The sequence below is a fragment of the Scyliorhinus torazame genome, chromosome 7, assembly GCF_047496885.1.
Source record: "Scyliorhinus torazame isolate Kashiwa2021f chromosome 7, sScyTor2.1, whole genome shotgun sequence".
NCBI lineage: Eukaryota > Metazoa > Chordata > Chondrichthyes > Carcharhiniformes > Scyliorhinidae > Scyliorhinus > Scyliorhinus torazame.
The window spans coordinates 137,322,288-137,346,854 of record NC_092713.1 but is presented as its reverse complement, the minus strand read 5'-3'; the positions used below and the strand labels follow the sequence as shown (position 1 = coordinate 137,346,854).

General features: G+C 50.4%; 1 protein-coding gene across 3 annotated transcripts in view; it reads right to left on the bottom strand.

The window, feature by feature from the left end:
* Nucleotides 1-236: 236 nt before the first annotated feature.
* LOC140426599 (uncharacterized) overlaps nt 237-24,567 on the bottom strand; it is a 68,906-nt gene continuing 44,575 nt past the window's right edge. The window contains exons 3-7 of one of the 3 annotated variants that reach the window (XM_072511558.1): nt 22,084-22,234; nt 14,445-14,575; nt 12,996-13,063; nt 11,273-11,365; nt 237-705 (exon numbers count right to left, since the gene is read on the bottom strand). In XM_072511558.1, the coding sequence (XP_072367659.1) occupies nt 656-705; nt 11,273-11,365; nt 12,996-13,063; nt 14,445-14,575; nt 22,084-22,234 (493 nt within the window). In that variant the 3' untranslated portion in view covers nt 237-655. The remainder of the gene's footprint in view (nt 706-11,272; nt 11,366-12,995; nt 13,064-14,444; nt 14,576-22,083; nt 22,235-24,567) is intronic. The other 2 variants (XM_072511559.1, XM_072511560.1) reach the window with 2 other exon arrangements.

The window sequence follows — 24,567 nt, the reverse complement described above, 5'->3', positions numbered from 1 at the left end:
GCCATTCGTTGTAGCCCAGTTCGGGCTAAGCTTTAATGCCTTTTGTGGGTTAACAGTCTGACAAGATTGACTGTCAAATCTCACTCATGACCAACAGTCAATTGGGCAAGAGGGTAAAATCTACATATTGAATCAGACCCCTGTAAGAAGGCAATGTTTTCATGGGAGGGGAGAAAAATAGCTGTTAATATTTAACAAGCTGTTAATATTTAACAAAATAAGATCAAGGAAACCAATCATGTTTCAGAATCTGTCCTTTAATTGTCTTCCAAAGGATTCTCATGAGGTTTCCATTCCCTCTCAATTGTCAAACCAAATTATTTTGCCTATTTCTGGCATAGAATCAAACTCAACCATGGCTAAGTTAAATGTCTCACCATAATTGCCACCAATTTCCCTTCCATGATTCTGGTTCATGAAGTGGTGACTATTTCTTCACATAAGGGCCTTCATTCCCGAGGGCAACACTGCTCATAGAGAGTTACCCAGGTGGGGGAAGCAATCCCCATCACCCCCTTTGCAAAACAATACATGTTGCTGCAGATTTCAAATTTCACATATTTCTTCATCTGTCAGGGAGCAGGTGGAGGTGTGGTGAAGCGTATCTGGTGTCTCTCTCACACAATCATCATCAGACAGGTAGTTGACTAGCTGCTCATGGAATTCTCATCCCCCGGTTTGGATTGGACCTACTCTTTAAGCTTCCTATAAAATTAAAATTAAACAATTTTAACAAAATGCTTAAAATTCTTGTTCGATGTTTTTGATAGTTGAAGAAGAAATAAAAAATGATCTATTTAATTGCTATCTCTTTCCCCTCTTTATGCCCTTACTTCGCGTACTATGCCTGAAGAGGGCATTGGTGACTATGGACTCCCACTGGATTGGTCCACGAATATGCAAAGTTCTGAAGTGGTTTGTTACTGTCCTCTGCAGTATGGCTGACCAGAAACTCTCTCCCTTTTACCTCCTGCCATCAAGTGTATTGGGAGGACTTACAGGCTGAAAATCGATCAGTGAGGCCACATTCAGAATGCACCAAGTCCTGTAGTGGGACTTGAACCCAGAACTTCTGGCTTGGAGGGAGGGAATGCGGCCACAAGACCTCTTACTCCTATGTACATTACATTGAAAAAATGATTACATCGGAGCAGAATTTGTAGCAGCAAGTTATTTCACACATGAGAGTACAAGCACAGAAAACATTGGAATATGTCATTTAGCATTTCAAACCTGCTTTGCTATCAATGGTTGATCTGTACCTTAACATACATACGACTAAAAGTTAGGTTTTTATTTTATGCGGTATTTTGAGGTTACTTGTTTCCCTTTATCTCACTGTGATAAGTACAGCACCTACAGGCCAGTCAGTTTAATCTGTGTAGTGGAAATGCTTTTAGAAATGATAATCCAGGGCAAAATTAACAAGTCACGATTAGGGATTATTTAAGGGAAGCCAGCAGAGGTTTGTTAAAGATTAATTGTGTTTAACTAATTTGATTGAGTTTTTGCATGAGGTAACAGAAAGAGTTGACGAGGGTAATGCTGTCAATGTGGGGTATGTGGACTTTGAAATTACATTTGACAAAGTGCCACATAACATGCTTGTCAGCAAAGTAAATCCCTTGGAATAAAAGGGACAGTGGTAGCATGGATATAAAGTTGGCTAAGTGACAAGAAACAGGAGTGGTGGATGGTTGTTTTCGGGACTGGAGGAAGGTTAACATTGGGGTTCCACATCAGTCAGTACTAGGGCCACTGCTTTTCGTAATCTGCAGTGGATATGCAGGGTACAAGTTCAAAATTAATGTCACAAAACTTGAAAGTGTGTGAACTGTGAGGAGGATTGTGATAGACTTTCAGAGGATATACACGGGCTGGTGGAGTGGGTGAACACGTGGCAGATTAAGTTTAACACATGAAGTGTGAAGTGATTCATTTAGCTAGGAAGAATGAGAAGCAATATAAAATGAAGGACACAATTGTAAAAGGGCTGTAAGAGCAGAGAGACCAGTGGATGTATGTGCATAAAAAGTTGAAGGTCAAGCTAAGAAAGTAGTGAAAAAGGTATTCAAGGTCCCAGGATTTATAAATAGAGACATGGAGTACAAACACAAGGAAGTTAGAGTAAACCATAATAAAACGCTGGTTCAGGGCGGCACAGTGGTGCAGTGGTTAGCACTGCAGCACAAATAAATTTTGAGTACCCAAATATTTGTTTCCAATTAAGGGGCAGTTTAGTGTGGCCAATTCACCTAACCTGCACATTTTATGGCTTGTGGGAGTGAGGCCCACAAAAACATGGGGAGAACGTGCAAATTCCACAAGGACAGTGACCGGGGCAGGGATCGAACTAGGGACCTCAGCGCCGTGAGGCAGCAGTGCTAACCACCGCAACACCGTGCCGCCCCGCATGTATCACATATACAAGATACACACACAATGTATGATATTGTAGATTATTTTTTTTACCATCTTGCCTCCAGACATCATACTTGTTATAAATGCAAAACAAAGAAAGTCAAAAATTTCAAGCTGCTTTCTGGTGATCTAAAGCCTGAAATTTCTAAGTAGCTGTTGACCTCAACCCACAAGAATTTAGCTGAAATCTCAGAAAGAATTACAGTTCTTGAATAGCGATTATAAAGGAACAGGGCAAATTTGAAACAAAACTGTGCATCAGATTGCAAGCTCCCTCCTTTAACAGCACTGTGAAGGTTGAGGAAGAAATCTGCCACAAGTATGTTGGAAAGAGAACGGGGGGGGGGGGGGCGGATTCAATTGTAACTTTCCAAAGGGAACTGAAAACATATCTGAAAAGGGAAAATATGAAACATGCAAATTTATAAAGGTGAAAGAGCGAGTTGGGGGCGGGGGAGTGGGTGTGCAGTGGTGGTCTTGGGACTGATAGCTCCTGTGAAGTGCTGGTACACACACAATGGGCCAAATAGTCCCTTTCTCTGCTGCATAATTCTGTGATTCTATAGCTACAAGGGATGCCAGTCCAATTGTGCATCTGCAAATGAAATTTCACAAAGATATATTTCATTTCGAGAAATTGAATTTCATTATTTTTTATGATGTGCAAGCGCAGCTGGGAAATATAGGTTTGACTAATAAACCTATCGCCCAGAATTTAATCGCCGCTTGTGATTCTGTGCTCATTGGTTGAACCACAGATTTGTAGTCAGGCTGCTTAAGATGTCAAAAGTAAAATCATGAATTACATCTTATTGGTCTTGGGGTTTGTCTCTGTTCTTTTGCCTCTCCCGGGACACGCTTCGGGATGTGGGGACAGGAGATAGAGGAAGGAGGCTTTGGGGAGATGTGAGAGCATGGGTTTAGTCATGATGCTCTGGTCGTCATGTGTGTGTGAGACAGGCAGGAGATGTTATTTCTCTAGAATAAAGAGACCACTGCACGATAAGTCATGGGAAGCAGGAACTGGCCATCTCAACATTAAAATTGGGCAGATTAATTACACAATTGCTACCTCGGTGGGATGGCACTGACAGTGTAAAAATGCAGGATTAGGTGATGCTCCTCGACTAAGGCCAGTGCTATCAAACCAATAATGCTATGCGTTAGGGATGTCTGTAAGCATCCCTGAAGAGGTTGTACTTGCCATTGAATCATGGGAGATTCTGGCTTGTGACCGACCAAAATTCTTTTTAGAAAAATTTAGAGTACCCAATTCATTTTTTCCAATTAAGGGGCAATTTAACGTGGCCAATACACCTAGCCTGCACATCTTTTGGTTGTGAGGGCGATACCCATGCAAACACGGGGAGAATGTGCAAACTCCACACGGACAGTGACCCAGAGCTGGTATTGAACCTGGGACATCGGTGCCGTGAGGCTGCAGGGCGAACCCACTGTGCCACCGTGCTGCCCTTGACTGACCAAAATTGAGGGGACTCATCTGGGAAGGCCAGTACCGAGCACATTGAGATTTCATCGGGAACCTACAGAGCCAAAGTCGAGACTGGAAGGAGAGCACAAGCCTCTAAACAACCCATCTACCCGATCCTTCAAGCCCCGCATTTGGCAGAGGCCCCATATCGTGCAGTGGACTGATCAGCCTTCTCAGAAGACATCAACCCAGAGTGGAGACAAGTTAACCTCAATCACAAGGGACTGCTTCAGAGGAAGGAGCTACAATCTATCAGGACGTTTATAGGCACAAACACTGCCTTTTGAGATAGCTACATGTTCCATTCTTTTCTCTTGTTTAACCAAAGCTGTTGCACTGGCCAATATATAGGAATTTATATTAATAAAAACTGAGATGCGAAAAAAAAGTGAATCGCTACACTGCCTGTCTATCATGTTGCAATGTCAGCCTAATGTTAGTGTTATGATGGTGAGGATTCTCAAAATAACCCCAAGCTGGTTATTGCAAGAGCTAAGGAAACATAGAGAAACATAGGACTGTGATCAACTGGCAGTGACAATTGGGTGAAAGAGATGCCCCACGCCTGGTAATTACAATCTGAGCCACAGGTTAAAAAGAATATGGAAAGTGTCTCCTCAGTAGTATTGCAAGGTCATGAATTTGTAAGGCAGTGAAAGATAAGATGGAAGTAAATGTGGTAGGCGGTAATCAGACCCAATTGTCATGATATTCAAACACACACATCATGATGGACACACCAACAGACAAATCAGAACACACAACACCACAACCAATCACACACAAAGACAGGAACCATATAAAAGCACGAACACGACACCTGGTGGACAGTAGGTCTGGGGACAAGGACACGGACACGACCTGTTTTAACATCACAAACAGGGAATCCCCACGTGCAGAGTATCAAGACAAAACTGTACATAGAAGGTTTAACTAAAATAGCGTTGTACCATATACAACTGTGTTGGCTCATCTGTGTGTCAGAACGCCCAACACCACACCAATGAAGAAATGCAGAGAAAAGGTTTGCAGTGGAGTGAGAGATAAGGCCCAAACACCATGAGCCACCCATTAACTATGTGGACACACCACACTTGTGACCATTCCCCGCACCTCCCTCAGCTTAGCACTACTGGGGAAAATATATATTCCTGCACCAGCAGCCCGTTGAGAGGAAAAATGCCCCTCGATCTCTCCATCCACCCAGCCGTCAATTAGAGAAACATCCCCAATGCAATCCTGCGTTGGAAACACCATCAGCACAAAGGCTAAACCGGTCCACGGGGAAGGCCCAACAACCCCTCCTTTCTTGAGGCAGCTCATGACAGGGCAATAGGTGCAGTCTTTCCAGCCAGACCTACATCCCAAGAACAGATGCAAAGATGAATCGCCTTACTTACACGTGCCTTTGCGAGCAATCATCTCAGTCTTAGATTATGGGCAGGGTTTTCTGTGCAACTTGCAGCGGATGCGGCCCACCAGCGGGATAGTCTGGTCCCGCCATTGTCAACGGGATTTCCTACTGATTACGCCCCTCGTCGCCAGGAAACCCGAGGCGAGGGTGCGCCGTCGGTGGGTCTGGAGGACCCTGCCGGCGTGAACAGCCTGTAAATTCCAGCCTAGATGTCTGAACAGGATATCATTTATTTATTTATTTATTTTTATTTTTTGTGGGGGGTGGGTAAGAGTCCGTGTTGGGGAGGTAAGAGTGCGTGTTGGGGGGGTAAGAGTGCGTGTTGGGGGGGTTGTGGTAGTATGTATTAGGGGTCATGTGGGACTGTGAAGCCGTGATGCTATTGGCTGACAGATCCCGGGTCCTGGTTGGCTGTTGACTCCTGGCTCCGCCCTGAAGGCGGAGTATAAGAACCCGGGCTTCTCCCCGCCGCTCCATTCTGTTGCTGAACTGCTGGGGACAAGTCTCGCTCAATAAAGCCTCATCGACTTCATCTCTACTCGTCTCTCTCATAAGTCATTGTGCGCTACAGGGGTGAAATGAGTGTTGGGGGGGTAAGAGTGCGTGTTGGGGGGGTAAGAGTGCGTGTTGGGAGGGGTAAGAGTGCGTGTTGGGGGGTTAAGAGGGTGTGTTTGGGGGGTGAAGTGAGTGTTGGGGGGTAAGAGTGCGTGTTGGGGGGGGATGAGTGCGTGTTGGGGAGTGTTTGGAGGGGGGGTGTAAGGATGCGACGTGTTTTGGCGGGTAGGGGGTGTAAGAGTGCGTGTTGGGGGGGTAAGAGTGCGTGTTGGGGGGTAAGAGTGCGTGTTGGGGGGGAAGAGTGCGTATTGGGGAGTGTTTGGAGGGAGGGGTGTAAGGATGTGACGTGTTTTGGCGGGTAGGGGGTAAGAGTGCGTGTTGGGGGGGTAAGAGTGTTGGGGGGGTAAGAGTGCGTGTTGGGGGGGAAGAGTGCGTGTTGGGGAGTGTTTGGAGGGAGGGGTGTAAGGATGTGACGTGTTTTGGCGGGTGGGGGGTAAGAGTGCGTGTTGGGGGTAAGAGTGCATGTTGGGGGGGGTAAGAGTGTGTGTTGGGGGGGTACGAGTGCGTGTTGGGGGGGTAAGAGTGTGTGTATGGGGGGTGAAGTGAGTGTTGGGGGGGGTAAGAGTGCGTGTTGGGGGTAAGAGTGCATGTTGGGGGGGGTAAGAGTGTGTGTTGGGGGGGTACGAGTGCGTGTTGGGGGGGTAAGAGTGCGTGTTGGGGGGGTAAGAGTGTGTGTATGGGGGGTGAAGTGAGTGTTGGGGGGGTAAGAGTGCGTGTTGGGGGGGAAGAGTGCGTGTTGGGGAGTGTTTGGAGGGAGGGGTGTAAGGATGTGACGTGTTTTGGCGGGTAGGGGGGTAAGAGTGCGTGTTGGGGGGTAAGAGTGCGTGTTGGGGGGGTAAGAGTGCGTGTTGGGGGGGTAAGAGTGTTGTGGGGGTAAGAGTGCGTGTTGGGGGGGGACGAGTGCGTGTTGGGGAGTGTTTGGAGGGAGGGGTGTAAGGATGTGACGTGTTTTGGCGGGTAGGGGGGGTAAGAGTGAAAAAGCCTCTTTTGATCTGGTTACAATAGACTTGCTTTGCCGTTGTTTGGGGTCTGAGGGAGTTGGACGCCTCTCCCTCCTGGCCGCCATTTTGAAGGCACAGGATATCATTTATATCAACAGCATAAACCAATTGGTAAAGTGAGGGTATTCACCAAATATTTTTATTCTATTTTGATACTACCAACAGGTTGCATGTTTAACTAACCTGGCAAAATATCTCTGCATTGAGTAGTACCCGGATCAGCCCCCATGCAGCGAACTCGGCAGCAGTTTTTAAACACTGGCAAGCTTGTTTCGAAGGCTACCTCCGAACGGCCCCCGGCCGGATCACAGAAGACCAGAAAATGCAGGTCCTGCATTCGAGGGTAAGCCCGGAAATTTACCCTCTCATAGAAGACGCAGAGGATTTCCCGACAGCGCTCGCAGCACTGAAGAGCATTTACGTTCGCCCCGTGAACCAGGTCTACGCACGCTACCAACTCGCAACGAGACGGCAAAGTCCCGGAGAATCGTTAGAGGAATTCTACGCCGCGCTGCTAATTTTGGGACGGGGCTGCAGCTGCCCGCCGGTGAACGCGATTGAACACATGGACATGCTAATTCGCGATGCGTTTGTCGCAGGTATGAACTCTCCTCAAATCCGCCAAAGACTTTTAGAAAAAGAGTCGCTAGGACTCTCAGAGGCACGGGCCATTGCAGCTTCCCTAGATGTGGCCTCGCAAAACGCCTGCACCTACGGCCCCGACCGCGCGGCAGCCCCTTGGGCTCCGTGGACCCCCGTCGCGACAAACCCCCCCCCTCCCTCACAGGCTTGCGCGGTTAAAGCGCCAGATCATCCTGGGGGGGCCCACTGCTATTTCTGCGGGCAAGCGAAACACACCCGGCAGCGCTGCCCGGCCCGCGCAGCTATTTGCAAAAGCTGCGGCAAAAAAGGCCATTACGCGGCTGTGTGCCGGTCCCGGGGGGTCGCCGCAATCCCCGGAGAAGAACGAGCCCAGCGCATCCCAAACGCTCCCCAACCCCCCCCAGCGCCCCATGTGCGACCCACGGGCACCGCCATTTTGGGTCCCGGCCACCACGAGGGGGGGGATGGGCGCCGCCATCTTGTGACTCCCCAGCCACGTGCGATTCATGGGGGTGGCCATTTTGTCCACCCCCGACAACGTGCGATCCATGGGGGCGGCCATTTTGTCCACCCCCGGCCGCGTGCGATTCATGGATGCCGCCATCTTGGATGACAACAAAGTACCCCAGCATCGAAGGCTCCACGGGGTCCGAAGAAGACGCCGAGACACTACGACCACGACTGGCTTCGGTGACGCTGGATCAATCACAGCCCCGGACGCTCCAGACGACGACAACAACGGTGCTGATCAACGGACACGAGACATCATGCCTGATCGACTCCGGGAGCACTGAAAGTTTCATCCACCCCAACACGGTAAGACGCTGTTTTCTGACCATCCATCCCCCGACAACGTGCGATCCATGGGGGCGGCCATTTTGTCCACCCCCGGCCGCGTGCGATTCATGGACGCCACCATCTTGGATGACAACAAAGGACCCCAGCATCGACGGCTCCATGGGGTCCGAAGAAGACGCCGAGACACTACGACCACGACTGACTTCGGTGACGCTGGATCAATCACGGCCCCGGACGCTCCAGACGACGACAACAACGGTGCTGATCAACGGACACGAGGCATCATGCCTGATCGACTCCGGGAGCACTGAAAGTTTCATCCACCCCGACACGGTAAGACGCTGTTTTCTGACCATCCATCCAAGTACGCAAAAGATTTCCCTAGCTGCAGGATCCCACTCCGTAGAGATCAAAGGGTTCTGCATAGTGACCCTAACGGTGCAAGGGAGGGAGTTTAAAAACTACAGGCTCTACATCCTTCCCCAACTCTGCGCGCCCACATTACTGGGATTAGATTTCCAGTGAAACCTGCAGAGCCTAACATTTCAATTCGGCGGCCCAATACCCCCACTCACTATCTGCGGCCTCGCAACCCTCAAGGTTGAACCGCCGTCCTTGTTTGCAAACCTCACCCCGGATTGCAAACCCGTCGCCACTAGGAGCAGACGGTACAGCGCCCAGGACCGGATATTTATTCGGTCTGAAGTCCAACGGCTGCTGAAGGAAGGCATAATCCAGGCCAGCAATAGTCCCTGGAGAGCCCAGGTGGTAGTAGTAAAGACCGGGGAGAAGCAAAGGATGGTCATAGACTATAGCCAGACCATCAACAGGTACACACAGCTAGATGAGTACCCTCTCCCCCGCATATCCGACATGGTAAATCGGATTGCCCAGTATAAGGTTTTCTCCACCGTGGACTTCAAGTCCGCCTACCACCAGCTCCCCATCCGCCCAGGTGACCGCAAGTACACAGCCTTCGAGGCAGACGGGCGTCTATACCACTTCCTAAGGGTCCCATTTGGTGTCACGAACGGGGTCTCGGTCTTCCAACGGGAGATGGACCGAATGGTTGACCAGCACGGGTTGCAGGCCATGTTCCCGTATCTCGATAACGTAACCATCTGCGGCCACGGTCAGCAGGACCATGACGCCAACCCCCAAATATTCCTCCAGACCGCTAACGCCTTGAACCTCACATACAACGAGGAAAAGTGCGTCTTTAGCACAAACCGGTTGGCCATCCTGGGATACGTAGTGCGCAATGGGATAATAGGCCCCGACCCCGAACGCATGCGCCCCCTCATGGAATTTCCCCTCCCCCACTGCTCCAAAGCCCTGAAACGTTGCCTGGGGTTCTTTTCATATTACGCCCAGTGGGTCCCCCAGTATGCAGACAAGGCCCACCCGCTAATACAGACCACTACCTTCCCCCTGTCGACAGAGGCCCGCCAGGCCTTCAGCCGCATCAAAGCGGATATCGCAAAGGCCACGATGCACGCCATCGACAAGTCCCTCCCCTTCCAGGTCGAGAGCGACGCATCCGACGTAGCTCTGGCGGCCACCCTTAACCAAGCGGGCAGACCCGTGGCCTTTTTCTCCCGAACCCTCCACGCCTCAGAAATCCGCCACTCCTCAGTGGAAAAGGAAGCCCAAGCCATAGTGGAAGCTGTGCGACATTGGAGGCATTATCTGGCCGGCAGGAGATTCACTCTCCTCACAGACCAACGGTCGGTAGCCTTCATGTTCGATAATGCACAGCGGGGCAAAATTAAAAATGACAAGACCTTAAGGTGGAGGATCGAGCTCTCCACCTTCAACTACGAGATCTTGTACCGTCCCGGAAAGCTGAACGAGCCGTCCGATGCCCTATCCCGCGGCACATGTGCCAACGCACAAATAGACCGTCTCCAAACCCTCCACGAGGACGTCTGCCACCCGGGGGTCACTCGGTTCTACCATTTTATAAAGTCCCGCAACCTCCCCTACTCTGTGGAGGAGGTCCGTACAGTCACCAGGAACTGCCACATCTGCGCAGAGTGCAAACCGCACTTTTCAGGCCGGATAGAGCGCACCTGATCAAGGCTTCCCGCCCCTTTGAACGCCTCAGTCTGGATTTCAAAGGGCCCCTCCCCTCCACCGACCGCAGCACATACTTCCTGAACGTGGTGGACGAGTACTCCCGTTTCCCCTTCGCCATCCCCTGCCCCGACATGACAGCGGCCACAGTCATTAAAGCCCTTGGCACCATATTCACACTGTTCGGTTGCCCCGCATATATCCATAGCGACAGGGGATCCTCCTTCGTGAGTGACGAGCTGCGCCAGTTCCTGCTCAGCAAGGGCATAGCCTCGAGCAGGACGACCAGCTACAACCCCTGGGGGAACGGGCAAGTAGAGAGGGAGAACGGCACGGTCTCGAAGACCGTCCTACTGGCCCTACGGTCCAGGGATCTCCCAGTTTCCCAGTGGCAGGAGGTCCTCCCGGACGCTCTCCACTCCATCCGGTCGCTGCTGTGTACCACCACTAACCAAACGCCTCATGAGCGCCTCCTTGTCTTCCCCAGGAAGTCCTACTCCGGAACGTCGCTGCCGACCTGTCTGGCGGCCCCAGGACCCATCTTGCTCCGGAAACATGTGCGGGCGCACAAGTCGGACCCATTGGTCGAGAGGGTTCACCTCCTCCACGCGAACCCGCAGTACGCCTACGTGGCGTACCCCGACGGCCGACAGGACATGGTCTCCCTGCGAGACCTGGCGCCCGCCGGCAACACACGCACCCCCCCGACACCGATCACCCCCTCCCTGCCACTGGCGCACCCCGCGACCACCCCCTTCCCGGGAGGATCGGTCCTCCTCCCGTGTCCGTCCAGGAGTGAAACAGGAACAAACACCGAAACGCTCCCGGAGCCGACAACGCCGGAACAAGCACCTGCACCACCACCGGGGCTGAGGCGATCGACGAGGAAGACCAGACCGCCCGCTCGACTCGTGGCATCGGCGTGACACCAAGAATGTTGTTGGACTGTAACAAAAAATCTTTCTCTTACTAATATTGTAAATTGTTTCACAAACGTTGTACATAGCCCAGTGTAGGGCGAAAACTGTAATGACATGCCCGAAAGTTTTCCTCCCAGGACCAGCCTTGTAAACCCCTACCACCATGCGAACCACCACCCTGCCGGGTTCATTTTTTAACAAGGGGTGAATGTGGTAGTATGTATTAGGGGTCATGTGGGACTGTGAAGCCGTGATGCTATTGGCTGACAGATCCCGGGTCCTGGTTGGCTGTTGACTCCTGGCTCCGCCCTGAAGGTGGAGTATAAGAACCCGGGCTTCTCCCCGCCGCTCCATTCTGTTGCTGAACTGCTGGGGACAAGTCTCGCTCAATAAAGCCTCATCGACTTCATCTCTACTCGTCTCTCTCATAAGTCATTGTGCGCTACAGGGGTGAAGTGAGTGTTGGGGGGTAAGAGTGCGTGTTGGGGGGGTAAGAGTGCGTGTTGGGGGGGGTAAGAGTGCGTGTAGGGGGGTTAAGAGGGTGTGTTTGGGGGGTGAAGTGAGTGTTGGGGGGTAAGAGTGCGTGTTGGGGGGGGGAAGAGTGCGTGTTGGGGAGTGTTTGGAGGGGGGGTGTAAGGATGCGACGTGTTTTGGCGGGTAGGGGGTGTAAGAGTGCGTGTTGGGGGGGTAAGAGTGCGTGTTGGGGGGTAAGAGTGCGTGTTGGGGGGGAAGAGTGCGTATTGGGGAGTGTTTGGAGGGAGGGGTGTAAGGATGTGACGTGTTTTGGCGGGTAGGGGGGTAAGAGTGCGTGTTGGGGGGGTAAGAGTGCGTGTTGGGGGGGTAAGAGTGTTGGGGGGGTAAGAGTGCGTGTTGGGGGGGAAGAGTGCATGTTGGGGAGTGTTTGGAGGGAGGGGTGTAAGGATGTGACGTGTTTTGGCGGGTGGGGGGTAAGAGTGCGTGTTGGGGGTAAGAGTGCATGTTGGGGGGGTAAGAGTGTGTGTTGGGGGGGTACGAGTGCGTGTTGGGGGGGTAAGAGTGCGTGTTGGGGGGGTAAGAGTGTGTGTATGGGGGGTGAAGTGAGTGTTGGGGGGGTAAGAGTGCGTGTTGGGGGGGTAAGAGTGCGTGTTGGGGGGGTAAGAGTGTGTGTATGGGGGGTGAAGTGAGTGTTGGGGGGGTAAGAGTGCGTGTTGGGGGGGAAGAGTGCGTGTTGGGGAGTGTTTGGAGGGAGGGGTGTAAGGATGTGACGTGTTTTGGCGGGTAGGGGGGTAAGAGTGCGTGTTGGGGGGTAAGAGTGCGTGTTGGGGGGGTAAGAGTGCGTGTTGGGGGGGTAAGAGTGTTGTGGGGGTAAGAGTGCGTGTTGGGGGGGGACGAGTGCGTGTTGGGGAGTGTTTGGAGGGAGGGGTGTAAGGATGTGACGTGTTTTGGCGGGTAGGGGGGGTAAGAGTGAAAAAGCCTCTTTTGATCTGGTTACAATAGACTTGCTTTGCCGTTGTTTGGGGTCTGAGGGAGTTGGACGCCTCTCCCTCCTGGCCGCCATTTTGAAGGCACAGGATATCATTTATATCAACAGCATAAACCAATTGGTAAAGTGAGGGTATTCACCAAATATTTTTATTCTATTTTGATACTACCAACAGGTTGCATGTTTAACTAACCTGGCAAAATATCTCTGCATTGAGTAGTACTCGGTCCTTCAACAACCACAGGATAGAGGGGCTTAAGTCTGGTGGGCAAGAAAATGGAGCAGAAAATTGTTAGGCTGTAATGTGACAGGCAAAGTGTCATTAATCTCATCAGCAATTGCCTGACGGATCTCATCTACCTTCATGTTGAATTTCCTTGTTACTTCATTTTATATACATTTTGGATACAGAGGTCTTGTGACTCAGCACCCCTTTCTCTGCCAGAAGCTCCAGGGTCAAGTCCCACTTGGGGAACACACAAAGAATATTTGTGACATGTTTCAACAGGTTGATAATCCTTCCAACACTTTCTCACCATGCTCTATAGAGGAAAATGTGTGCATGAAGATATGAAACAAATATTTTGGGAAGAAATTGGGCTTCGTAATGGCCATTTATTTAGGCACTGCAAGACCTCCTAACACTCAGAAATGAGATTCAAGATGTTCACTCACACTTCCAATGGGGAGAGAGCTGGACACCATCTTGGTAAAGGGCAAGCAAAAGATGTTCAGTACCCACACCTGAAGCAGGCACAAGGTCTTGCTTTACCTGAGACAGCCAGAGCCAGTGCTTGTCACCTCCAGGAAAACCAAACCGAAGCATTTACTCCAATCACCATCACTCCCAGTCCCAAGGTTTCTGTTCTCCAGTGCCCCCATCCAATCTCCTGTTGGCCTCAACCTGAACTTTTGGCCCCCTCCACTACACCCCCGCAGCCCCCCCCCCCCCCCCCCCTCCACAGACAGCTCTCCGAATCACCCAAATGAACTCTCAAGACCTGCAAGCTTCCAACGCAAACCCCCACCAGTACTCCTGAATCATGATGTCTGCAAGCTTCCTTCCCAAATTCCACCAATTATGGACCCTTCAACTCATCCTTTCCTCATCCAGATCCCCACAATCCTAATAACTACCTGGAGGTTGGGACACTAACCCTGTGAGGGCTTCTACTACACTGCCATCTACATTAGGATGGCATCCGTGGACCAAAATCTGGAGGTCCTTGGATCCCATGCCTTTCAAAGCGGGACCCACAAATGGACACACCCAAATTTTAGATTTAAAGGAACTAACATTGCTCTGTGGGATTTGAGATAACAAAATTGGGGGGGGGGGGGGGGGGGGGGGGGAGAAAACAAGATTGTGATAGAAGAGCGGATCTCTGAACAGGCATCTGCCTGTGCAAGCTCTGATCCTCTGACAAGTCCGAGTTTGATTTAAAAAAGTGTCAAAAGATTCTTGTGCTACATTTCACATCTTAACTTCAAGAAAGACAATCTCAGGATGCCCCAAAAGGCTTCACAGCAAATGAATTATCTTTAGAAGCATGGTGACTGTGGTGATGCAGGAAACACAGCAACCAATGCGCGCGCAGTGAGATCCCACAAGCAGCAAAGAGCAGATAATTGTTGTACATACCTGGCTTTGAGCAGCTGGCCAGTCGCAATACGGCGACAACAAAGAGGCTTCTGGTCACTCTGCAGTTTCTTAATTTGCTCGATTTCGCTTAGGATTTCAAGCTTCAAATCTTCTCCTGGGGAAAAGCAATGCTTCCAAAAAAAGAATCATTGGACACTTAAGTAGAATACCAGAAACCAAATGGGAAGGAAGTTAGTAATCATTCAGGACTATAGTTAGAATGATAGGGTGAGCTTTCAAATGGAACATGGTCACAGATTTGAGATCCTCTTGGGATATATCTGTTACATTTTGGAGGTGATTGGCTGAAGTTGTCAACCACCTTCTTCTGGAATGTGCCTTTGCAAAGCAGGTCTAGAAAGAGATGCAGGCCGAGATAAACATCGACTGCTGCTGGAGGACTACCAACTCAGTAAAGATGACTCTTAATCAGCCCAAAACTTGCTACTCTTCCAGTGCAAAGAGTGTTGCAGACTGGCACATTTACAGATCTAGGACTATGTACTGAGGGACATGCTAAATCTTAGGGCAGCCTTTGCAAAGGTTCCATGAGGAAAGGCCATTGTCTAAGGCCTCTCGTTGTAGTCCACCGAGGAGCTGGAAACCATGTAAAAGCCTTCAAACTGTATGTTTGATATAGAATGAATGTTGTAAATATGACCTGTAATCGTAAGTGTAGCGAGACATCTAGCTCAGAGTGCTACATACTGTATTGAAAGAAACTTCAGCACTTCGTGTAATGTCATCTTTGAACTGTTATAGAATATACTTTTCGGGGCGGCACAGTGGTTAGCACTGCTGCCTCACGCTGCCGAGGACCCGGGTTCGATCCCAGCCCCCGGTCGCTGTTTGTGTGGAGTTTAAACATTCTCCCCATGTCTGCGTGGGTCTCACCCCCACAACCCAAAGATGTGCAGGGTAGGTGGATTGGCCACGCTAAATTGACCCTTAATTGGAAAAACAAAAGCAAAAATATATGTATTTTTAGAATGTACTTTCAATGAATTAAGTATATTTTTTTGAGAAAAAAAAGTTATCCTCCTGTCCACTAGGTGGCAGCTCTCACTATGGTAAAACTTACTGCCTACAGGAGGGATTTTTTTTAATTGTAATTTGCGACGTATTGTTACAGAACCCCAGTTGACTGATCCACACATGTTAATCGTCAGTGTTTAATGCTGGAAGTCAATGTCTTGCAAGCCGCAGTCATCATGTCAGCATTTGCTGACAAATATTGAAATGAATCAAGCCCCTCTCTCACTTCAAGGCAGCTCCTACGGGACTCTTGCTGCTGATGAAAATCAATCTGGCTTCTGTGACAGGAACTCTCACAGGAGACGACCTGGAATGTTCTCCACAATCTTGCCCAGAAACACCTGGGCGCAAACAAATTACATGGTCCAACAGATTGAGTGGTTTTGAGCTGAAGTGAGTTCTCTGTTTCCAAATCACATCTGGTGGCATCCAACCTGACACTCACCCTCATCATCCAGTTGGGAGGCTGAGGGTATATAAATTAAAGCCCTCAGCAACTCAACCCTTCTATTGGTCACTTCTCAGCCTTTTGGCTAAGATCAAGCCCGAGATCAGTATAAGCCTGTTCTTGTCAGCTTGGATCTAGGTTTACTCTTTTATGGGGATCATGAATTGGACTCAATCTGAATTGGCTTTTGAAGCAAACAAGGAGACGGATTAAGGGTTTATCCTGTCCACTCTGTGCATTGGCTTTGTAACTGAAAATGGAATAAACTTTTTTCAAACCCTTCACAAGGGGTAGCATTGTGGATAGCACAATTGCTTCACAGCTCCAGGGTCCCAGGTTCAATTCCGGCTTGGGTCACTGTCTGTGCGGAGTCTGCACGTTCTTCCCGTGTGTGCGTGGGTTTCCTCCGGGTGCTCCGGTTTCCTCCCACAGTCCAAAGATGTGCAGGTTAGGTGGATTGGCCATGATAAATTGCCCTTAGTGTCCAAAATTGCCCTTAGTGTTGGGTGGGGTTACTGGGTTATGGGGATAGGGTGAGGGTGTTGACCTTGGGTAGGGTGCTCTTTCCAAGAGCCGGTGCAGACTCGATGGGCCAAATGGCCTCCTTCTGCACTGTAAATTCTATGATAAATTCTATGATAAATTCTATTGGGTAAAAACAGGAGATTGACATTATTTCCCAGCAATCGGAAACTTCCTTGTTGCACAGTATTGCCCACTTTACTGACCAACCGATAGGCAGCTCTAGGTCATATGGTTCCTGAGTTGAACCCCCACAGTTTGTGAGGACTGAAAGATTGGGACTGAATTGAGTTTGGATTTCGGTACGAGTGGATAAGAGCATTAGGTTTCAGATGGAGAAGGTGGTGTCAGATCAGGGGAGCAGATACGTTATAATGACGGGTGCTTTGGAGGGGAGGTTGGTGCCGTTGGTTAGCATGTATGCCCTAAATTGGGATGATGTAGGATTCATGAAGAAGATGTCAGCTGCCATACCGAGTCTAGACACGTATCAGTTAATTTTAGGTGACGACTTAAACACTGTTGCATCCAAAGATGGATCGGTCTAGTTCGTGCCCATTGACCCCCTTCGTGGGGAGGGGAAAGGAAAAACTCGGCAATTGTCATTTCGGATAATGCTCTGCATTTGGGGATGTGGTCCTTGAGAAGGGGCCTGCACAGAGGTCGGCATGGAGGTTGGATGTGCGTCTGCTTGCAGATCTGAGTTTTTGTGCAGGGATGGGAAAGGTGATGGATGATTATGTGAGGCTCAATAAGAATGGAGAGGTCTCACCATCAGTGGTTTGGGAGGCCCTGAGGCAGTGGTGAGGGACGGGACATCTCATTTAAGGCGCAGGTGGATAGGGAAGCAAGAGAGGAGCGGCCGCTACTGGTAGATGAAATCTTGGAAGTGATGGGAAGTAAGCGGAAGATCCCACTCTGGAACTGTTGGTCAGTAGAAAGGAACTGCAGGCACGGTTTGACCTTTTGTCCACAGGGAAAATGGTATGTCAGCTGAGGCGCGCAAAAGGGTGGGTTATATGAATACGGGAAGAAGGCCGGTCGTTTGTTGGCGGGACAGCTCAGCCGGCAGGCGGCCTTGCGAGAGATTGTTCGGGTCGAATGGGCTGATGGTGGCGCTGGGGAAGGTGAACAGGGCATTTGAGGAGCTTTATAAAGGTTTGTATAGACCGGAGCCCCCGGAGGATGAGTCAGATATGAGGTACCTTTGGGGGGGCTGGAGTGTCCTAAAGTAGGAGAGCAGGAGCGGGCAGGGTTGGAAGAGCGAGTGGGGATTGTGGAGGTTCAGGCGGCAATAGGGAAGATGGAAATGGGTAAAGCCCCGGGGCCCGCTGGGTTCCGGTGGAATTCTATAACAAGTTTCTGGATAGGTTGGTGCCGTTGCTGGTGGAGATGTTTGAGAATGCAGTGGCTAAGGGAGCACTCTTGGAGGTGCTGGGCAGGCATCTATTTCGCTGTTGCTAAAAAAGGATAAGGACTCGGTGGAGTGTGGGTCGTTTCGGCCAACATCTCTGCTAAATGTGGATGCCAAGATTCTTGCCAATGTGTTGCTGCTTAGATTGGAAGAATGCCTACGCAGGTGATTGGGGAGGATCAGACGGGATTTGTAAAGGGTAGGCAGTTGTCCTCAAATGTGCGGCCCTTGTTAAACATGGTGCTCTCTCCGTCAGATGAGAGGGAGCTAGAGGTGGTGGTGGCACTGGAAGCGGAGAAGGTATTTGATCGTGGAGAGTGGAGTTACTTGTTTGCAGTGTTGAGCAGTTTGGGCTTGGGTCTACGTTTGTGGCGTGTGTTAAGCTGTTATATGAGGAACCAAAGGCGAATTTGCATACATGTGAGGTGAATTCAGAGTATTTTCAGTGACATAGGGGAACGAGACAGGGGTGCCCCATGTCCCCCATCTTGTTTGCATTTGTGATAGAGCCCTTGGCCATCGCACTGAGATGTTTGGATATGTGGAAGGGGGTTTGTGGAGCGTAGGGTGTCCTTGTATGCCAACAACCTTTTGTTGTACATTTCTAACCCAGGTCCCACTTTGGGGGAGATAATGGAGTTGCTCAAGAGGTTTGGGGCTTTTCGGGATATAAACAGAGTTTGAAAACGAGCGAGTGCTTTTTGGTTTCTTCTCCAGGGCCAGGTGCTGACTTGGGGGTTTACCATTTTTTGTGGTGACTACTCACTTCAGGTATTTGGGGGTGCACGTGGCTCAGGATTGGGCCCGACTCCGCAAGTTGAATTTTAGGAGCCTGGTGGGTAGGGTTAAGGTGGATTTGTCAAGGTGTGATAACTTTCCCTTATCATTGGTGGGCTAGGAGCAGGCAGTAAAGAACAAAGAACAAAGAAAAGTACAGCACAGGAACAGGCCCTTTGGCCCTCCAAGCCTGTGCCGACCATGCTTCCCGTCTAAACTAAAATCTTCTACACTTCCTGGGTCCCTATCCCTCTATTCCCATCCTATTCATGTATTTGTCACGACGCCCCTTATACGTCACTATCGTCCCTGCTTCCACCACCTCCTCCGGTAGCGGGTTTCAGGCACCCACTACCCTCTGTGTAAAAAACTTGCCTCGTACATCTACTCTAAACCTTGCCCCTCGCACCTTAAACCTATGACCCCTAGTAATTGACCCCTCTACCCTGGGAAAAAACCTCTGACTATCCACTCTGTCTGTACCCCTCATAATTTTGTAGACCTCTATCAGGTTAGCCCTCAACCTCTGACGTTGCAGTGAGAACAAACCGAGTTTATTCAACCTCTCCTGCTGAATATCTTTCCAAGATTTTTATTTTATTCCACTGCTTACCGGTCTTTTTGCCAAAGGCATTTTGTATGAGGGTGGAACGGTTGATTTTGTCATTTGTCTGGGCAGGTAAGGTAGCAAGGATGCAGAAGACGGTGCTTCAGAGAGGGCAACAATCGGTGGGTTTGGCTTTTCAAAATCTGTTCTATTATTATTGGGCGGCAAACGCCGAGAAGGTGCGGGGCTGGGGTAGGGAGCTGGAGGTAATGTGGGTGAGGATGGAGGCAGGCTTTTGTAGGAGGTCGGGGTTGGGAGTGCAACAAGTAGGAGACGGAGCTGGAGTGGCGCTGGAGGAGGGGTTGTGGTGTGAGGTGTTGCGGAGGGTGAATGCCTCAACCTCGTGTGCGAGGCTGGGCTAATACAGTTAAAAGTGGTGTACTGGGCTCACCTGACAGGGTCGAGGATGCGCTGATTGTTTGAGGGGGTGGGGGACACTTGCGAGCGGTGTGGGAGAGGTCCGGCCAATCATGTACATATGTTGTGGTCCTTCCCGAAGTTGGAGACGTTTTGGAGGTCGTTTTTCAGCACCATGTCGGTGATCCTGCATGTAGACTTGGAGCCCTGTCCCCTGGGGGCCATATTTGGGGTGTCGGACATGCCGGAACTGCAAACGGGAGTGGGGGTAGATGTTTTAGCCTTTGCCTCGCTGAGTGCTTGCAGATAGGCCCTGTTGGGGTGGAGGTCAGCTTCTCTGCACTGTGCCTCTGTGTGGCTTGGGTACCCGATGGAGTTTCTGTATTTGGAGATGGTTAAGTTGTCTTTGAGGGGAATGATTGAGGGGTTCCACAAGTGATGGTGTTTGTTTATTGTACACGTTAAAGAGTCGGTTGGGGCAGCATGGTGGTGCAGTGGTTAGCACTGCTGCCTCACGGCGCCGAGGAATCTTGTTTGACCCCAGCCCCCACAACACAAATATGTGTAGGGTAGGTGGATTGGCCACGCTAAATTGTCTCTTAATTGGAAAAATTAAAAAGAATTGGCTGTCAGTTGCTAAGGAGAGGGGTTGGTTGGGTGGTGCGGGTGGGGTGGAGAGGGAGGGGTTCCTGGTGTTTCTGCAGTGGCGGCTGTTGATGTGGGGGGGGGGGGGGGTTCTCTTGTTCTTGTTGTTTATGCATGGTTTTGTTTCATGTATAAAATGTTAAAAAGTGTTAAAAAACACATTTTTTTAAAAATGTATTCAATGATGGAGCTTCCACAACCCTCTGGGGTAGAGAATTCCAACAATTTATAACTTGTAATTCCTCCGCATCTCTGTCCTAAATGATTGCCCCCCTTATCCTGAGACTGTGACCCCATGTTTTAGATTCCCCAACCAGCGGAAACAATCTCTCAGCGTCCACCCGATCAATCCCCTTCAGAATTTTGTCGTTTTCAATGAGGTCGCCTCTCATTTTTCAAAACTCGAGAGAATATAGGCCCAATTTACTCAGCCTCTCATCACAGGGCAACCCCCTCACCCCAGAGACCAATCTAGTGAACCTTCGCTGTACCACCTTCAAAACCAATATATCCTTTCTTCAATGCACTCAGTATTCCAGATGTGGGGCGAGATTCTCTGACCCCCGCCGGGTCGGAGAATCGCTGGGGGCTGGCGTAAATCCCGCCCCCGCCGGTTGCCGAAGTCTCCGGCACCCGAGATTCGGCGGGGGCGGGAATCGCGCTGCGCCGGTTGGCGGGCCCCCCCGCGCGATTCTCCGGCCCGGATGGGCCGAAGTCCCGCCGCTAAAATGCCTGTCCCGCCGGCGTAAATTAAACCACCTACCTTACCAGCAGGACAAGGCGGCGCGGGCGGGCTCCGGAGTCCTGGGGGGGGGGGGGGGGCGCAGGGCGATCTGGCCCCGGGGGGTGCCCCCACCGTAGCCTGGCCCGCGGTCGGGGCCCACCGATCCGCGGGCGGGCCTGTGCCGTGGGGGCACTCTTTCCCTTCCGCCTCCGCCACGGTCTCCACCATGGCGGAGGCAGAAGAGACTCCCTCCACTGCACATGTGTGGGAAGCTGTCAGCGGCCGCTGACGCTCCCGCGCATGCGCCGCCCGGAGATGTCATTTCCGCGCCAGCTGGCGGCCGCTGACGCTCCCGCGCATGCGCCGCCCGGAGATGTCATTTCCGCGCCAGCTGGCGGCCGCTGATGCTCCCGCGCATGCGCCGCCCGGAGATGTCATTTCCGCGCCAGCTGGCGGGGCACCAAAGGCCTTTTCCGCCAGCTGGCAGGGCGGAAATTCGTCCGGTGCCGACCTAGCCCCTCAAGGATGGGGCTCGGCCCCCAAAGATGCGGAGCATTCCGCACCTTTGGGGCGGCGCGATGCCCGTCTGATTTGCGCCATTTTGGGCGCCAGTCGGCGGACATCGCGCCGTTTCCGGAGAATTTCGCCCGTGGTCTCACCAAAAGCTTGTACAATTATAGCAAGAGTTTCTTTATTCCTGTACTCCAATTCCCTTGCGATAAAGGCCAACATCCCCGAACAGACGCCTGAATGTGGTGACTCGGGGCTTTTCGCAGTAACTTATGTGATAATAAGCGATTTTCATTTCATTTAATTTCCAACATGCCACATGTCTTTCTAACACTGTGGCAAAACTGCAAAAGTAAGGAAAACAAACTATATAAGAACACTCAAGTTAAAAGAAGTTCAGCAAAGCTGACAAGCTTAACAATAGCTCGCACTGCTGAAAACAGAGGGCTACTGTAATAGACTTAAAAATCAGTCACCAACAACATCCAATAAAGCCCCCAATGTGCATTTGAGAATAACTGTAGAGTTTGACTGCTGAGCTAGCCAGTCATAATAAAACCTGAATGATTCACTCTTTCCTAAAGAAATGAAGTGACTCACCACGTGACGCATACGAGATACAGTGCTCTGTTTGAAAGGAGAACTGATCAAATGGTTTATTTTCTCTTGCATCGCCTTCTGTAGGTTGGAGCTAACGCCAGCAGAGCTGGCCTGAGAAATCACTCTCGTGGATCGTGGGTTAGGAGGCAAACTACAGGACATAAGCAACAAGTAGGAAAAGTTAACAAAAACAATAACCAGGCAGAATTGATGGCAATTACAAATTCAACAGGAAATAAAAGCAGGACACAAGGTGGCCTGGCAGTACATTGCAAAAAAGAAAGCTCATGCCGCAGCGTTTCCCAGACATTTTTCCATTACAGCCATGCCATTGGGCAAGCTGCCAAGTGGGTGCAAGGTAACTCCTGCAAAAACAGAAGGGAGGAAAGGTTAACTTATGCCAGCTCACAGCCTGTTCGAGAGGCGTGGGGACAGTGATTTTTCTGCTCTTTCAACTGAGGAAGTGTGCGATGGAAGCAGTCTAAAAATGGAAAGAAAGTAATTTATAAAAAGAGAAGGCAAAATGTAAAGCCCACTAATAATATGCATATGGGCCTCTGTTAACATAAACTGCCCCCTCTGAGCTGCTTACTAATTCCAGTACGTAAACACGCATTGGGTGTACATTAATAAATCATGACTTGTCCTGTAACTGCCGAAGAGCTCTTTCAGCAAAGATCAAATTTACCATTATTTAGCAAACATGTTTTCTTATAAGATCAATTTCAAAGTGTAGGAGTAAGATTTTTTTTTTAATTTAAAACTAAACAGAATTGGTTCTGGCATAAAGAAGCCAACAATTGCTGAAAAGTATTTCTTTTTTAAAAAGTTATTTTCATTCAGGTTTTTAATCGAAACAACATTTTTACGTAACCATTAACAACATTTAACAAAACAAAGTGAACGTTAACATTATATTAAAAAAAAGAATATGCAGTAAGTAAACATTTCCCCACCTCCCCCCTCCCCCTATCCCCCCCCTAAGCCTGGCACATGAAATGAAAATGAAATGAAAATCGCTTATTGTCACAAGTAGGCTTCAAATGAAGTTACTGTGAAAAGCCCCTAGTCGCCACATTCCAGTGCCTGTTCGGGGAGGCTGGTACGAGAATTGAACCGTGCTGCTGTCCTGCCTGGTCTGCTTTCAAAGCCAGCAATTTAGCCCTGTGCTAAACAGCCCCTTTGATGATGATGAGGAATTAACCCTGCTTAGGGCATCAGCCAGCAGGCCCGCATCCAGCTCCCCGCCTAGCTCCTCCTCCCACTTGCCCTTAAGTTCCCCCACTGGGGCTTCCTCCGCCTCCTGTAGTTCTTGGTAGATGTCCGACACCTTCCCCTCCCCTACCCAGGTGCCAGAGACAACCCTATCCTGTATCCTATGTGGGGGTAGCAACGGAAATGCCACCACCTGTTTTTTTAGAAAGGCGTGTACCTGAAGGTATCTGAAGGCATTTCCAGGGGGCAGATTGCTCCTCCCCCCCCGAACCAACCCCTGCCAGTTCTTTGAAGCCGTCAGCGCTATGGCAGCGGCTCTATTGCAAGGGCAAATAGTAATACGGAGAGGGGGCACCCCTGCCTCGTCCCTCGGTGAAGCCAAGCTCACCCGGTTCGTGCATACACTTGCTACGAGGGCCTGATAGAGTAGTTTGACCCACCCTATGAATCCATAACCAAATCCAAATCTTCTTAGCGCTTCCCACAGGGACTCCCATTCCACCCGGTCAAAGGCTTTCTCTGCATCCATCGCAGCCACTACGTCTGCCGCCCCTCCTTCTGAGGGCATCATAATAATGTTTAGGAGCCTCCGTACATTGGCGTTCAGTTGCCTGCCTGATCCACGAAGCCTGTCTGATCCTCCCCTATCACCCCTGGGACACAGTCCTCTATTCTAGTGGCCAAAATCTTGGCAAGCAATTTGGCATCTACGTTCAAAAGCGATATTGGACTGTAGGACCCACATTGCAGCGGATCTTCCTCCCGTTTGAGAATGAGTGAAATCGAGGCCTGTGACATTGTTCGGGGGAGGGTTCCTCTCTCTTTAGCCTCGTTAAAGGTCCTTAGCAGGAGTGGACTCAACAGTTCCGAAAATTTCTTGTTCAATTCTACAGGATAGCCGTCCGGCCCCGGGGCCTTGCCCGACTCTCTACGCCATTAACAATCTCCTCCAACTCAATCGGGGCCCCCAGTCCCTCCACCAGATCGTCTTCCACCTTTGGAAACCTCAATTGGCCCATGAATTGCTTCATCCCTTCCCCTCCCGCCGGGGGTTCTGACTCGTACAGTTTACAATAAAACTCCTTAAAAACTTTGTTCAGCTCCTCTGGGTCCAAGACCGTGTTACCTTCCTTATCCCTAACGCCCCCAATTTCCCTGGCCGCCTCTCTCCTACAAAGCTGGTACAAAGCCAGCATTCTACTCGCTTTCTCCCCATACTCATAGACTGCCCCTTGTACCTTCCTCAGCTGTGCTACCGCTTTCCCTGTG